At 42.0% G+C, this 15,156-nt stretch overlaps 1 protein-coding gene across 2 annotated transcripts in view; it reads left to right on the top strand.

The window, feature by feature from the left end:
• The window catches only part of LOC103372736 (serine/threonine-protein kinase D3-like), a 53,907-nt gene that overhangs the window by 23,310 nt on the left and 15,441 nt on the right, over positions 1-15,156 (top strand). Inside the window, exons 3-8 of one of the 2 annotated variants that reach the window (XM_008302445.1) lie at positions 2,925-3,063; positions 5,606-5,737; positions 9,613-9,770; positions 12,452-12,641; positions 13,590-13,667; positions 14,547-14,730. In XM_008302445.1, the coding sequence (XP_008300667.1) occupies positions 2,925-3,063; positions 5,606-5,737; positions 9,613-9,770; positions 12,452-12,641; positions 13,590-13,667; positions 14,547-14,730 (881 nt within the window). Of the gene's footprint in view, positions 1-2,924; positions 3,064-5,605; positions 5,738-9,612; positions 9,771-12,448; positions 12,642-13,589; positions 13,668-14,546; positions 14,731-15,156 lie in introns of both variants that reach the window. The other variant, XM_008302444.1, reaches the window with a different exon arrangement.

Below are 15,156 nucleotides of genomic sequence, written 5' to 3'. Positions count from 1 at the left end.
TGTGTGTGTGTCTGCGTGTGGCGCATCAAATGTGATCCGTGCAGCTTCTTGCCTCGTCACCTGTCGGTCGGTTTCCTGTTGTCAGGGTGCGCTGCAGCATCCATGCTGCACACTGCTAACATCCTGCTAACACGGAGCAGGAAGCTGCTCCACCTGCCCGTGTGCAGCCTGCAGAAGCTGCTGAAGCCCAAATCCAGCGCACACACTTCTTCACAACAACGTACACCGTTCGCCACGCAATAACAGCACACGCTCGTCATTTCAGAAGTGTTTATCTATTAAAATCTTTTCATCAAATCCTGAGATTGAAATTTCAAAACACTGAAGGAGGTTGACGCATTCACATGAGGGCGCTTACACGAGGTCGAACCAACTGAGACGACCCTGAGGGCCGAACCAGTGATTTTCAGTGTTGAAAAACCGACTGCGAGCCATTTTATGAAACATGTTTATCTACATTATGCAGGTAATTAAGAGGAAGAGCAGCACAAACTTTCCTAACAGCTGCACTACCTCCTAACGACAATTTAACTTAATTTCGAAGCTTAATTTAATAGACGTCATGTTAGTTTAACCCTATTTAGGACTTTTGGGGTCTTTTGGACCCCAGGCTATTTGGTTTAGGTGACAGGTATTGTTATTTTATTTTTGGGGAATTTGTCATGCATTTGGAACCAAAAATACGTCAACTTATAAATGTAATTAACAACTTATAACAGTCTGTAATGAATAGCAACAAATATTTTGCACATATTCTTTCTTAGGGTCCAATGGACCCCAAAAGACCTTCTACGTACGGCAACATGAAAGTCCTGAGTAGGGTTAAGTGCCCTTTTAAAAGAAGAATAATGTACAGAAATGAATTGAAACCAGTTGCTCTCAGGAGGATCAGAACCCTCGTTGAACACTCATGCATTGAAATGGCCAGCAGTACACTTCAAAGTTAAGGAACTAAAACTTGTAAAAGCCCTGGTGTGGTTCCTTTAAACTCAGTGTTGTCGGTAGATGCAGTGTCAGAGACACATTTACGCCTTTGGTTCTTAGAAGTTGTGGTACAACCCTTCCATTGCTGGTGATCATATTTCTGTAGTTGCAAAGGTTGTTGTGTGTGGTGAGTTTCTTGGACGACAATGCGGTTGCAAAATGTTGATCTTAGCAGTGCAGAGCAGCAGCTTGAAAGCGACTGCTGGTGAACGTGTCGTCTTTATGCTTCTCCTTTCAGTCACTGTTTCATAGTCGTTCGTTGTCTGACAACAAAAAGTGAACAATAAGTAAAAGGGGGCGGTTTTTTTGGGTTGATTTTAACCCCATTCCTTTTGGGCCCGGGGGGCGGGGGGGAGGCAGTTGGTTGGACCGGGGCGTTAAATTGGTTCCTTGTTGGTAGCGTCTGTGTGTTTTCTCTTAGGTGTGGGTCCGTTGCACAGTTTACAAACCTCCTTTTTGTGATATGATCATTTGAAGTGCTCCTGTAGTTTCAAGGCCTTGGGTCTTAGGAAACTTAGGACACTGCTGCCAATATTATCTACAAACGTGATACAATGATGTATCGACACAGAAGAAACACATTTGTTACAATAAATTCAAGCATTTTAACAAAGTTTCTAAAACTTTTTCTGAAAGCTAATACATTTCTCACATTATCCAAAGTCTGTTGTTAAATGTAATTAAATGCTAACATTTAGTAGATATAGTTCTGTATTGACCAAGTCGTGTGTTTTTGGTAAAACTCTGCACAACAGTATGTTTGTCTTTCCCTGTGGTTTTTCAGTATTTATTGGTTGGGACATTTACTGCCTCCAGCAACATAAAAAACGCTGAAACCTGACAACATATCTTAGATGACCTGTGTAGCGAAGGGAACTGACTCTCTTGAGTTCCATTAATGTGTTTCACTTTATATTTTAAGCTTTACGTCCGGCAGACTAGTCACAGACTGGAACGTTTGATGAATTGTTTCAGAAAAGCTGCAACAACAAGAGAGGAAAGGCATTACATCAGACCAGAACAGCGTCCCAGACTACCACATGATGTTTAAGGTTCTTCATATGAAGGAAAGGGTTTGTCGCTGCTGAGAAACCGTCATGCTTTTCACCAGAAAATTTCATTTTTTCAAAAAGAGGCCCAAATATGGAGGATCGTTGCCTGCAGTGGAAATTAATTCGGCAGCCCCAGTCAAAACATTTCAGCAGTGTAGTGGCTGCTGGTAGTTTCCCAGTGTGGTGTTTCTCTGAATTAGTTTCTTCACAGTCATGCGTTCCTCATATCGAAAGGTTAGGTAATCTTTAACTTTAGGAACAGACCGGATCACGGTGAAGGTTGATGTAATGAAAAAAAACTTCCCTTGTTGCTGTGAGAGCAAACTGCACACAGAACATGAAGGTATTTTGCTGGAAGTATCAACGGACAGTATTATTAAATGACTTACACTTTTCCTATCTGCTTTGAAAAACCCCCTGCAACAACAGCTGTAGTTTTCATGTACGTTTCTGATTTAAAATGAGCCTTAACTTACATCTTTAGTGCCACCTTTGGGCTAAATGCTCACATTTATACACAGGATTTTAAATTTTCAAATGGCACAACTAGCATTAAATTACTAAAACACATATGTTTTCATGTTTAGCTTATTTTTACATGTGATTTATTCTGAGGCAGGACTCTTTGTTCTTCTCGTGGATGAAGATTCTGTCGTTCTTTATGACTCCAGCTCCATGTTTGGGTTTGTTGTTGTGCTTCAGAATGAATTTGGAATAATCAGAGGCCTCCTGGATCGGAATCAAAATATCTAAAGTGGCTCAAACCACAGTACTGTACTTTACATCATTGTTATTTATCCATATTGCTTCCTCCTGTTTGTGTCACACAGGTAGTTAAACCTGTGATAACTCAACTTAACTGTGGACTTTCTATTTTTCCCTCCTCAGTTCCCTGAATGTGGATTTTTCGGGATGTACGACAAGATCCTGCTCTTTCGTCATGACCTGAGCTCGGACAACATCCTGCAGCGTCTGACCTCAGCGGAGGAGATCCACGAGGGCGACCTGGTCGAGGTGGTGCTCTCTGGTAGGGAATTACTTTTATAATCTATTAGTGTGTTGATTATTTTAAATTCAGTTCTTCGGCTGCAATTACTTTCCTCCCGTTCAAGCATTAAACCAGCTTCTGGGCAAATCTGCATTTTGTCATCAATAATTTGCAAATTTGTTTGTGTCTTTATTTTATGTCACAATTTGCTTAAATCTGCATTTATTTACCTTAGCAGCACTCAAAGCGCTTTACAATGTGTTTCTCATTCACCCATTCACACACACATTCATACACCAATGGTGACAGAGCTGCCATGCAAGGTGCATTGGGTTCAGCAACTGTGGGTTCAGTGTCTTGCCCAAGGACACTTCAACTGCGGAGGGACAGGGGATCGAACCACCAACAGAGGACAACCCGCTCTACCACCTGAGCCACAGCTGCCCTGTTGTCTGCTAGCTGCTGAGACTTTGTCTGCCAGGTTTTGATGCTTTAGTTGTTTAGTTTCAAAGTTCCAGATGCTTTTAGGAGATAAATACGGTGACAGCGAGAGCTCATCGAAGGGAAGTTTAGGAAAACACATGCAAAAAATAGATAGTAGAAAACACAAAAATCTGTATTTGATACTTTTTTCTTTACTTCCATTGTGTTTTAGTGTTTGTTTTCTCAGTTTTTGACATGTTTGCTAAATGCTGCATATGTGTCATTAAACTGGTGAAGATCTTTTCTTCGTGTGTGCTTAAACTACAGTGGGATGAGCTAGTCTGAAAAAGGAGCACAATAGCCTTCTAATAGGGTTCCAGCACTTTCTATTTGAACAGCTAAGATTATTAATCATCTGCAAATTAACAACTATTAAAAGAAAAATAATTATTCGATCAAAGTTGCACAGTTTTTATTTTATTGTATTAAAATCACTTTTAGTAGAACCCCTGTCCGTTACAGTATGAGCTGTTTATGGATTTACACTTTGTGCAGGTTTAAAAGTGAAGACAGCTTCATTCATTTTATTTATTATTGTTTGTTTCGTCTCAGCCTTCTCACCTCTTCAGCGCTCTTGTTAATCTCACCTCTGAGGGAGAGCTGTGAGGTCGGCCCAGATCTTGTTTCCTCCACCGCGGCGTCGCCCCGGGTCACCCCGCTCGCTCTAACCATAATATTGTGTGAAGGATTGTCATTTCCTGAGTCGTGTCAACAGGTTGGGCTGTAAAAACTAAAACTGACACCTTAACAGCTGAACACCCGGGCGCACAGCGGCGGCAGGTTTAAATTACACAGGAGGACGAAAACACATTCGTACCGCACCGGGAGCAAACCCACGACCACTTCCTCCTCCTCCTCCTCCACCTTGTACTGCTGCTGCTGCTGCTGCAAACACTCTGCTGAGCTCCTTTATTGCTGTATTACTGTTACTGTTCATGCTGCCTCTGCTGCCTGAGCTCTGGATGATACAGCAGCATTTACACGACTGACATAGTACGTTGTATTTAGATAGATAGATAGATAGATAGATAGATAGATAGATAGATAGATAGATAGATAGATAGATAGATAGATGGATAGATGGATAGATAGATAGATTAAACCTTTATTGATCCTGCAGTGGGGAAATTTAAAGTGTTACAGCAGCATATAGAAAATAACGGCTCCAAATGCTTGGCATCATTGGATATCCAGTACTTATCAAACACATGGCACATTAGCAAAGAGAATTAAAATGCACTAAAATAGAGTGACATCATATAAANCTTATCAAACACATGGCACATTAGCAAACAGAATTAAAATGCACTAAAATAGAGTGACATCATATAAACACAATAAAGCATTAGTTAAAAGTAAAAGAAAAACTTGCAGTGAGACTAAATTAAAGCCAGAATATAGAACGTATGCACACAAGCAAGACTGAACAGATTGTGTTTTTGAATAGAGTTTATAAAAGCAGCACATCACAATGTAGTAACAAAGGAGGAAGACAGAGAACTAAGGTAAGAAAATGCTGCCTTTTCAGACTTCTGAGTCTTACGCATTGCTGTAGCTGATGCTGTAACACAGCAGGTAGGAACATAAAGTACTGACATACAAACCCATTCACAACCTGATAATACCACAAGTCAGTTTAAGACTGAAGCGATTTACTCTGGTTTTTTTTCAGTTTGTCTTGTAAACAATGCATGATGAGGTTTCATTACATCTTTGCTTATGAAAAAAGTAATGTATTGTCTGGAAACATGGAAATCGTTGTTTATGATGACGTGCATAACTCTGATGGAACTCAGTCGCTTTTAAGAAGCAGCACCAATCCCTGTTATCTTTGTAAAAGCTGTTCATAATCCAGATACTTTTTGGGCCACAGTAGACAAACAGGCACATTGTCCTGCTGAGAGAAGCTGCTGATGTTGCTGAGAGCAGTTGCCATTGAAAGCTGTTCTTGGTCTGCAGCAATGTTCAGGTTCACGTCAAAGCAAAGTCCATGTGAATGCCAGCAGTGCAGAAGACTGACAGCATCTCCTTCTGCTTCATCCAAACCGGCTGCAGGATGGGAAACATCTCATATTGTTGTTTGTTGTCTGTGTTTCAGCTCTGGCCACAGAGGAGGACTTCCAGATCCGACCACACACGCTGTACGTCCACTCATACAAGGCCCCGGCCTTCTGTGACGACTGTGGGGAGATGCTGTGGGGTCTGGTCAGACAGGGCCTCAAGTGTGAAGGTGAGGATGTGCTGCAGCTTCGGGGGCAGAACACTTGCTGTCATTGTAGTGCTGCTGTGGTTTAAACTGCATGTGTTCTGGGGGAGTGGACGATATTAATGTTGGTGAGAAACCCTGAAAACCAAATTATAAATTCACACTAAGAAGACGTTCCATCATGCTGACAGACTGCAATGTTTTAGCAATCCACACTAACATGATTTAACGTTTTATCAAGCTACAAACTAGGTTGTTTAACTTGACTTGATCAAAACTTTGGGATTTTTGTTGCTTGGAGGTTTATTTTCCTCCAACGGGGGATGAAACAAACCCAAAAAAATCTACCAAGGTTGGGCTGTAAATGATAAATAACTCACCTGCTGTGATAATTTCACAGAAAATATAACAGTTGCATGGACGTTCTTTTCCACTCGTGGAGTAAGAAGTCACCATCGCCAAAGCTGTGGTAAAGACTACAGTGTAGCTGATTTTGACTGATGCCTGATATAGATCACATTTTTCTCACAGACAGTCAGATCCTTCCCCTTAGTAACGTTTAGACTCAGTGGTGTGCCAACTAGGTGGTGGTCCGATGTAGCTTCTTGAGCCCGATTGGTCAAGACTCCGCCAACAGAAAAGCGTTCCCCTCCAGGCCTGGCTCCAGAAGAGGGCCCAGGTCTCCCTGTTTCAGACGAGGTTGCGCCACTTCCCGACTACCAATTTATTAAAATCTTTGACTCGCTCTTCGACTGTCCTCTCCTGTAGGACCAGTTTGCTTTGGGAGACACTGATCTGTGTTGCTCCCAGGGTCATAAAAACACACAAACCCCACCATTGTGACATGGTGGCAATTCACTGGGTGTCAACTAAAACTAGAAACTGAATATATGTCCATAAGTAATTAAAAAAAGAGACTCAGGAATAAAAACAATAACAATCTTAGTGATCTTGACGTCTGACAGCTCAATGTGCTGTGCTGCTGTTTACAGATTTATTGCAGCTCATGTATGTTGTCCAGCTGCTAATTTAGAATTTTAGCAGATTCTTGTGCTGCTAACTTTTGACTTAACTAATGCTCAGTATACCATCTCAGGTCTGCATGTTTTTCATGTGTTTCAAGCATCAGGACCCGGTAATCAGCCGATGCCAGTTATTTCAAAATGGCATTTATTTAGCCCAAACCATCAGTCAATCGACTTATCACTACTACAGTTTTTTTTTTTTACCGTTTTTGTCTCATGGTAAAGTTTTTATTTGCTTCTTTTCACTTCCAAATGCAGCGTAATATGTAACAGGTGCAGAAAACCGAGCTAAAAGAAAGGAAGCCACCCAGGCCAAACACACAGCGAGGCTTCAGATGTGAGCTCTTCCTCCAACCTAAACCAAACAGGAAACTACACCTAAAACAAGTGAAAACCAAAACTAATGGGCCTGTCATTGCGACCAAAGAAACCAAACACTACAGAGGAACCCCTCTGTGTTAGCGCTTCCCCCCGATCAGTTCAGAGCGAGTACACCTGAGAGGGAAGAACATAAACATCGATCAGTATGAAATATTCATCGTTACAAGCATGAAGGGAAGTGAACACAACAGCAGCATTAATCCTGGATCCTTCACTGTATGTTTGCTTGCATGACAGCACTAATGTTCGTCAGTGTCTGTCCAGTTTTTATTGCTTTGTTGTTGCGTGTTGACGAAGGTATTAACTCGCTTCCTCAAAGCTCTGTCGTAACTGCAGAAAGACATGAAGTGTTTGGTTTAGAAATGGACGTCGATGAGGGTATTAAAACAATTCAGACAAGCTTCCTGTCAGTTCAACTTTATGACAGGAGGTTGTTTGCAGCCAGCGTTTCTGTAGCGATGTAAAAGAAATCAAATTTTAATGAGTGTAGCAGAGCTATAGGAGGTTGTCTTTCATTCCTTCTGAGCGATGAATGACTGAAAATTGATCTTTACGCGTATAAAACTTGATTGTTCTGTCCCTCAGGCTAATGGAAGCTTTAACCCAGAGTGATGTCATGTTTGCTTTAACAGATTTAATAAAGTTTTATTTTCGCTGAGGTTATGTGCGGTGGCTTCTCTGGTTTCAGCCCCAGCTTTGATTTCCGCGACGTCCGCGCTGACCCAATCAGCGCCTCGAATCGAGGCCCCCGGGCCGGCGGCCAACAGACACGCCGGGTTTCACACGCTGGTTTTCGGGCCTGAATCAAAGCCGCGGTGGCTGTACAGCAGGATGTCTTCATTGACTCGGTGACTTCCTGCGACTGTTTTTCAAAGAGCCTCGTCTTTAATGTTTTGATCTCGGCGCTCCAAAACCTCAGAGCGAACTGTAACTGTAGTGATGCCAAGCAGAGAGAAAAGAGACGCTTGATGTTCTGAGGAGCAGAGCGGCTGTCGGTGCAGGAATATGGCTTCCGCTTATATAACCCGTTTGAAAGGTGAAAAGCGGAGTTTTCAGACCTGAGAGGCAACAAAAGAATGTAATCTGCCCACTCAGTCTGATGGGAGGGAAGAATGAATAAAAACGACCTTGACGGAAGAAGATAAATTGATCATAGTTTAGAATGATTGCAGCGTCTGATTTGCTCTCACTACCTACATCCTGAGCTGGGTAAAATTCTCCAGACAGTTTGATTGTGAGTCTTCTACATGAATCAACCATTTGTTTTTCTCTAAATGGTCTGATTCATGCACTTTGACGAAACAGAACATTAAAGTAATAGTTTTTTTTCTGAGAGTAGGCTTGATTAGCTTCCCTATACGAGAGAAAATGGAGGAAAACATCAAGCCTGGTTGTGTCCAAATGTTTAGATTTGTGTGCTGCTGTGCTCCTCCTGGGATTCTGGCATGTTAACATGTCAGTATAGTGTTTTTTATATGACGCATCATTAGCAAAATAAGCATAATAAATAAGTCACCGCTATGGTTGAGCATTTCCACTTTAAATCTGCAGTGTAGCAACGACAACAACACAGGGTCAGACTTTCACACATGACACACCTAAATACCCAATCCTGAGCTCTTTTTTGGGCCGTTTTGCCTTTATTAGATAGGACAGTTGAGAGAGAGAGAGACAGAAAAATGGGGGAAGGAGTTGCAGCAAAGGGCCATGAGCGGGATTCGAACCCATGGCCACTGCATCAGGGACTATAGCCGCTGTACGTGGGTCACCAGCTCAACCAGGTGAGCAATAGCGACGGCAATCCTGAACTCTTTGGATCATTCTTCTTCTTTGGAATTGTTTTCCGATTGAATTACTCTAATTTTACAACTTCGCCCTGCGTATCGTACAGCACAGCTTTTGAGGAGAGTTGTAGGTGAGCTGGTGTGCTCGAGCGGCAGAGGGGTAGAGACTTCATAGATCTGCACATTTTAAAGGAAGCAAAGTCGTAGAGTTGCATCGCACAGATTTAAAGCAGGAAGGGATCAAAATGTGTAACTTTACTAACAAAGAGGAGTTTCTAGGGGTTCAATCATCATTTCTTGGGTGGCTCGATGTCAACGGTTGCCACAGGCACACAGCTGTTTTCTTGATGAGCGCCTGATTGTTTGAAGACAAATATTTTCCTGCTTTTGGTTTTCCATCATTTGTCAGTGCACGGACATCATAGTTTTCTTGCCATGAAGGTTTTAGTTTTGTTGCGGGTCTGCGTACACCTGGTTTTTTTCTTTCCAACACTTGTTAACCTCAGTGTTGCGTCTGTATTCCGGGTCTCAACAGGTGGAAATGGCCTTTTGTCTCAGATACTTGGCCCCTGTATTGACTTCGAACTGGTTAAACTAAAACTCTGTGAGTTTACATGAAGTTTGGCTGAAACAATCAGATCAGAACGTGCCAACACAAACTGATGCAAGACTGAATGGGACAACAGCTAACAAACCTTTTCCTCTGCAGGATGTGGACTCAACTACCACAAGCGGTGCGCGTTCAAGATCCCCAACAACTGCAGCGGCGTGAAGAAGAGGCGGCTGTCCAACGTCTCTCTGCCGGGCTCCGCCATGTCCGTCGCTCGTCCGCCGTCCACTGAGTTCACCCCGATGCCACAGGAGGAGGTGGGTTTACTACAGTCACCTCACATCTGTCGCAATAGTCCGTCTGAACAGATACATATTCAGTGTCGGCTGTTTGCAAGAACAACAACACATCACAAAGTATTCACTCTGATTTCAGCATCAACACTAAGGTTAGGCTTTTTTCAGTATCTCAGAGGACCATAGATGTCTCACGTGTTGATGGGATGTTTGTGAAACAAGTGTAGAGGTTGGTTTGATTCATCTCTTATGCATAATGAATGACCTGAATGTAAACGTACACACACACACTTTCCGTTCCAGCAGATCTACAGTACATTGTGCAACCAGTGAGCTAATGCCAGTACACACACACACACACACACACACACACACACACACACACACACACTCGTTCTCTCTCTCTGATGGCTGGAGGCAAACCGCTTGATTTTCCATCCCATTCAAACAATGAGAGCCACTGTCAGATTCACACCAACTGGAACAAACGCACTTTTTTTTTCAGCTCCATCACGGTGCCACACACTTTACACACTCACAAACACGCAAACTGGATCACCACAACACAGAGAGGAAAGAATGCAACAGGTCAACACGGACATGAATGTTTACAGGACTGCATTTTGTTGTCTTAATATTCTGTTTAATGACAATAATCCGATACACTTAAGAAAAGAGTCGGTTCACTCAAAGCTCAGGCTACGAGATAGAGGTCGAAACTGAACCTCACGTGTCTACATTTTTAAAAAACAGACCCGAACGCAGCCCGACCTGAACCCAATAGACCTCATTTAGAGTGACCCAAGCAGACCTGAGCAGCATGACAGTTAATTCAATTATTTAATAAGCAGCAGGGAAAGAGCAGCCTCCACACACACACTCATCTTCATCATGATCTTGACCCTATAACACGGTAAATGAGCGAACAGGAATTCATGTCCAGGCAGCAGCTCTTAAGGTTAAAGTCATTTCACTGTCCTCTTTGAGACTTCAGATCATTTAGGCTTTGATTAGATGTCAAGAGGTTCATACAAATGTGATGAATCAGTGATGTGAGAAAGTGGATTATCAAAGTGTTGTGCACTAATTCAGGCCCATTGTGTCACATGCTTCCTGCTCCTGCCAGGACTGTGGAGTGTAAGCTGCACGTTGCACAAGGACATTCATTGTTCTTGTGGATAGAAAAGATTTCATCTGTGCTCCACTTTAACGATGAGGCCGCAAATCTCTAAATCTGGTGTCTCAGCTGAACCTCCTGAACCCTGATTGTTCCCCTCGTTTCCTTTCAGTTAGAAGTAAAAACCATCGCACGTAATTGAAGACAACAAAAAAAGGGACAACTGAGGTGCAAAAGATTGTTTTTACACCTAAATGAATAGATGTTGCCTTTTATTTAGTGTAAACTTGCAAGAATGAGCACAGAGCAGGTTCAGTTTTGTTCTACAGTGTAGAAAATAAAAAAATAAAGGAAAACTGATTGAGTTGTCCAGACTTTTAACCAGTGCAGAATTGTTGATGGGATTAATTGTTGTAAAGCTAAATCTGAGGACGTCTCTGATGACAGGCAGCCACTTGGTCCACCCAATGGGAATAAGTCAATTGTTGTTGGGGGAAAATTAAAAAGACCCAACTGTAGACCTGCTACAAACTATGCTTATTGTTGTATATAACAGGGAAGCACTGACACAAATGTAAACAGAAATGTACCTAGTTCATCGTTTTAGGCTTTTTTAACCTGCTGATTTTCTGTGAAAACACTCTTGATTTAAAAGGATTCAAGGATTCAAGGAACTTTATTTGTCATGCCAGCTCACATTCACATGTTAGTGGTATGACATTTGTACTCAGTCTCGGCTTTTTAAGGGAAAACAAGCCTAATAAACAATAAGTACAATAAAATGAGAGCAAAATACAAGCAGCGAGGTAGATTGTGATATTGCACTTGGTGGTTAAGTATTGCACATATATGGATAAAGTCCGGTTGGTGCAGTCCGTGTGTGACGGTGGTGTGAGTCTACAGAGCACGGCTCGAGTTCAACAGTCGGACAGCTTCAGGGAAGAAGCTGTTTCTGAGTCTGGTGGTTTTGCTCTGGATGCTCCTGAGCCGCCTGCCTGAGGGGAGGCGCTGAAACAGTCTAGATGGGTGGAGTCCTTCATGATGCGGAGAGCCCTGATGAGTAGAGGTCTGAGGTGGTGGGAAGGCTGCTCCCTACAGTCCTCTGTACAGCCTAAGATCTTCCTTTATATGGAGTCTATGGCTAAGATCTACCGTAATTAGTGTTTGATATTTATTGGTTAATTTTATTGATGTCATAATTTTTTCGTGGTATTTTATCAAAATGCGCAGCTTGTGCTGTGTGGAGAAATACGCTGTAGAAACTCTGTCTCCGCTACATAGTTTGGCCACCAGAGAGCACAGACAAGCGTACACTTCAGCTGCAGATTATCTCTCAATATCTTGGTCAAAATTCTTTAACTGTAAAACATTTTTGGACCCTTATATTGGTATGATCTCTCAAATATCAGTTTCAATATCAGCCTTGAAATCAGTCACATTCAGTGCTGTTATATGTGGAATCACTTCACAAATCACAAATGATATTCTTAAAAGTTTGCTTGAAATTCTTAATATAAACGGTAAAATGAATGATTCCCTCATTTGTCTCATTTCTCCCTCCTGGTTCCCGGTTCTCCGTCAGCAGCGTCCCCTCCTGGGTGCCGCGAAGCGTAACTCCCTCCTGAGCGGCCGTCCCATCTGGATGGAGAAGATGGTCCTGGGCCGGGTCAAAGTCCCTCACACCTTCTCCGTCCACACCTACACCCGTCCCACCATCTGCCAGTACTGCAAACGCCTGCTGAAGGGCCTCTTCCGCCAGGGGCTGCAGTGCAAAGGTGACGACACACACGTGCAAACAATGTCCGAAACACAGCAGAGAACAGAGGAAGCAGCTCGTCACAGCTTCCCAGAGGTGACGTCTTGGATTCGTTTTATCCAAACAGCAGTCCAAACTCCAAAGATGTTGAGTCTATCGAGACAAAGAGAAGCAGCGAATCCTCACTCGTACAATGCTGTTAGCAGAGAAGGTTTTCACTCGGAAAAAGACTAAAGTGATTGGTCCACAGTGACGAATCAATTATTTCTCTACGTGTTTCTGTTGTATTTAAAGATACTGTGTAAACTAAAATAATATGAAGTTTATTGGTAAAATGTCCCATCAGCAGAAAAAATAATGCTAAATTCATTCTCATGTGTGAAGCATTAAAGAAAAAGTACAGCTTTTATAGTGCACTAAAAAAGTTGTGAATTAAAAACAAAACAAAAAACTAGGGATGCACGATATATCGTCGACCACATTGGTATCGGCCGATATTAGTGTTTTTGCCGATATATTGGTATTGGTTCGATGAACAAGTTTAGCCGATGATTGGCTAACATTAGCGCCTTCGTGTCTACATTTGATATTGCTGCTATTTCACAGCTATTTCCTAAATGTTCCTGGACTTGAACGTTAAATGTGTTTAAGTACGTTTTACTTTTCTTACGTAATAAAGAAGACTATGTGTTCTAATTTGGGCTTCTTTTGAATAGTTTTCACGTTCTCACAGTGCTTACTCATACTTATTTTTCGGTGTGAACAAAAATTTAATCTCGACATCGGTAATATTGGTTATCGGCGAGATCAGAGATCTTAATATCGGATATTGGTATTGGCCAGAAATTTTAATATCGTGCATCACTACCAAAGACTTATGAAGTAATGAAAATTCATCATCACATTTTCTTGTCTGGATGAACATTTGAAACGTTAAAATGTTTTCAATTCATTTCTCTTGCTTCAGATTGTAAATTCAACTGCCATAAGAGATGCGCCGCCAAAGTACCTCGAGACTGCCTCGGAGAGGTCGACTTTAACGGAGGTGAGTTGGTTTCATTTTTACTGCTGTCGTTGGCTGAAACCCCCCAAAGCCGCCATCTAACCACAACTACTTATCGGAGGGAAAGTTCCCACCCACCTGCACCCAGTTGACACCAATGCCATCCGTTACTTGGCATGCAAACCACCGTCTAGACAGCTTTTCTGCATCACTGCTGGGCACTCAGTGTCTAATCCACAGAATGAGCTGCAGCTTATAGTTATTGAATATTTTTGGTCTGTTAAATGTCACAAACTATTCAAAAACTTTACAATGCTCAGTTGGTCATAGAAAACCTTCTAGTATATGAAAATTGATTGAAATTAATCCTATTATATTTTTCCATTTCTGCTTAAAAAATCACTTGAAGCACTAATTGATTACCAAAATAATTGCAGATTGGTTTTCTGTTGATCAGCTATTCCATTAATCAACTAATGGCTGCAGCTCTGTGTGACAGGTGTGACTGTAGAGGACTGATGAAGTCTGTAGGAAAAGGAAAGGGGAGGATATTCTTAATAAATTGATTGTCCTAACAAAGTATTGGATCTAAATCAGGGCTGCAACTTAACACTCACTGCTGAATCTTTTGGATGAGCACTGTTAGATAAAGATAGATGGTCCATCCACAGTAACCCTAACCTGTATTTATTATCTTTGTACTGACGTGATAATGTTGATCGTTCATTTTATTAAACATTTTGTAACTTAGTTTAGAAATGTGTACATGATGAGTGTTTTCATTTCAGTTGCGTTTTTATAATTGGCACCTACTGGCCGTCAGAGGAACTGCAGCTCAATGAAATCCTGGAGCTTTTATGAAGTCTTTGTAGAAGTTTTTAAGTCCTGTACCCAGAGTCTCACAGATTTTTGTTTCCTCAGAGCCGGCCAGTCCCAGTCTGGACTCGGAGGCAACGATGGAGGTTGACAACTGCGACGTCAACAGCGATGGAGGTCACAGCATGGACGAGCAGGACGAGCTGTCCACCTCCGAGGAAAAGATGTTCTTCATCGAGGGCCCCTGCACCGACGGTGACAAAGACGACGAGACGGTCAGAGCGATCAGGTGAAGCAAACATCCTTCTGTTCCACAAGAATGACACACAGCTGAAAAGAGCTGATTTTCTCACCAGAGTGTGGCACCATTTTTTAGAAGCAGGAGTTGACTCCTAAGAATTTAATCAGCATTGTTAAAAATAGACATTATTTTATCCTGTGGGGAAGCTTGTTGTGAGCTCTTTGCTGTCTCTAGTTGGATATGTTTTAATCATAATGAAAGAGATGGCGGTCATTTAAACAGTTTTAGTTCCTCAGTGTTTTAGTGTATAATGCTAAACTGGCATTCAACCACAACATCAACGCTTATGAGGTTTGTAACAAATAATGTTTAGATACTGACACGAATACAAATATCCCATTGTTGACATCAGAGAGCAGTGAGCCAGTTTAGGTTTTTAAGATCTACCTGTGTGTCATTAATAGATGGCAGTTT

Source organism: Stegastes partitus, unplaced genomic scaffold (assembly GCF_000690725.1).
Source record: "Stegastes partitus isolate 25-593 unplaced genomic scaffold, Stegastes_partitus-1.0.2 Scaffold1817, whole genome shotgun sequence".
Classification (NCBI taxonomy): Eukaryota; Metazoa; Chordata; class Actinopteri; family Pomacentridae; genus Stegastes; species Stegastes partitus.
This window is presented reverse-complemented; position numbering and strand designations above follow the sequence as displayed.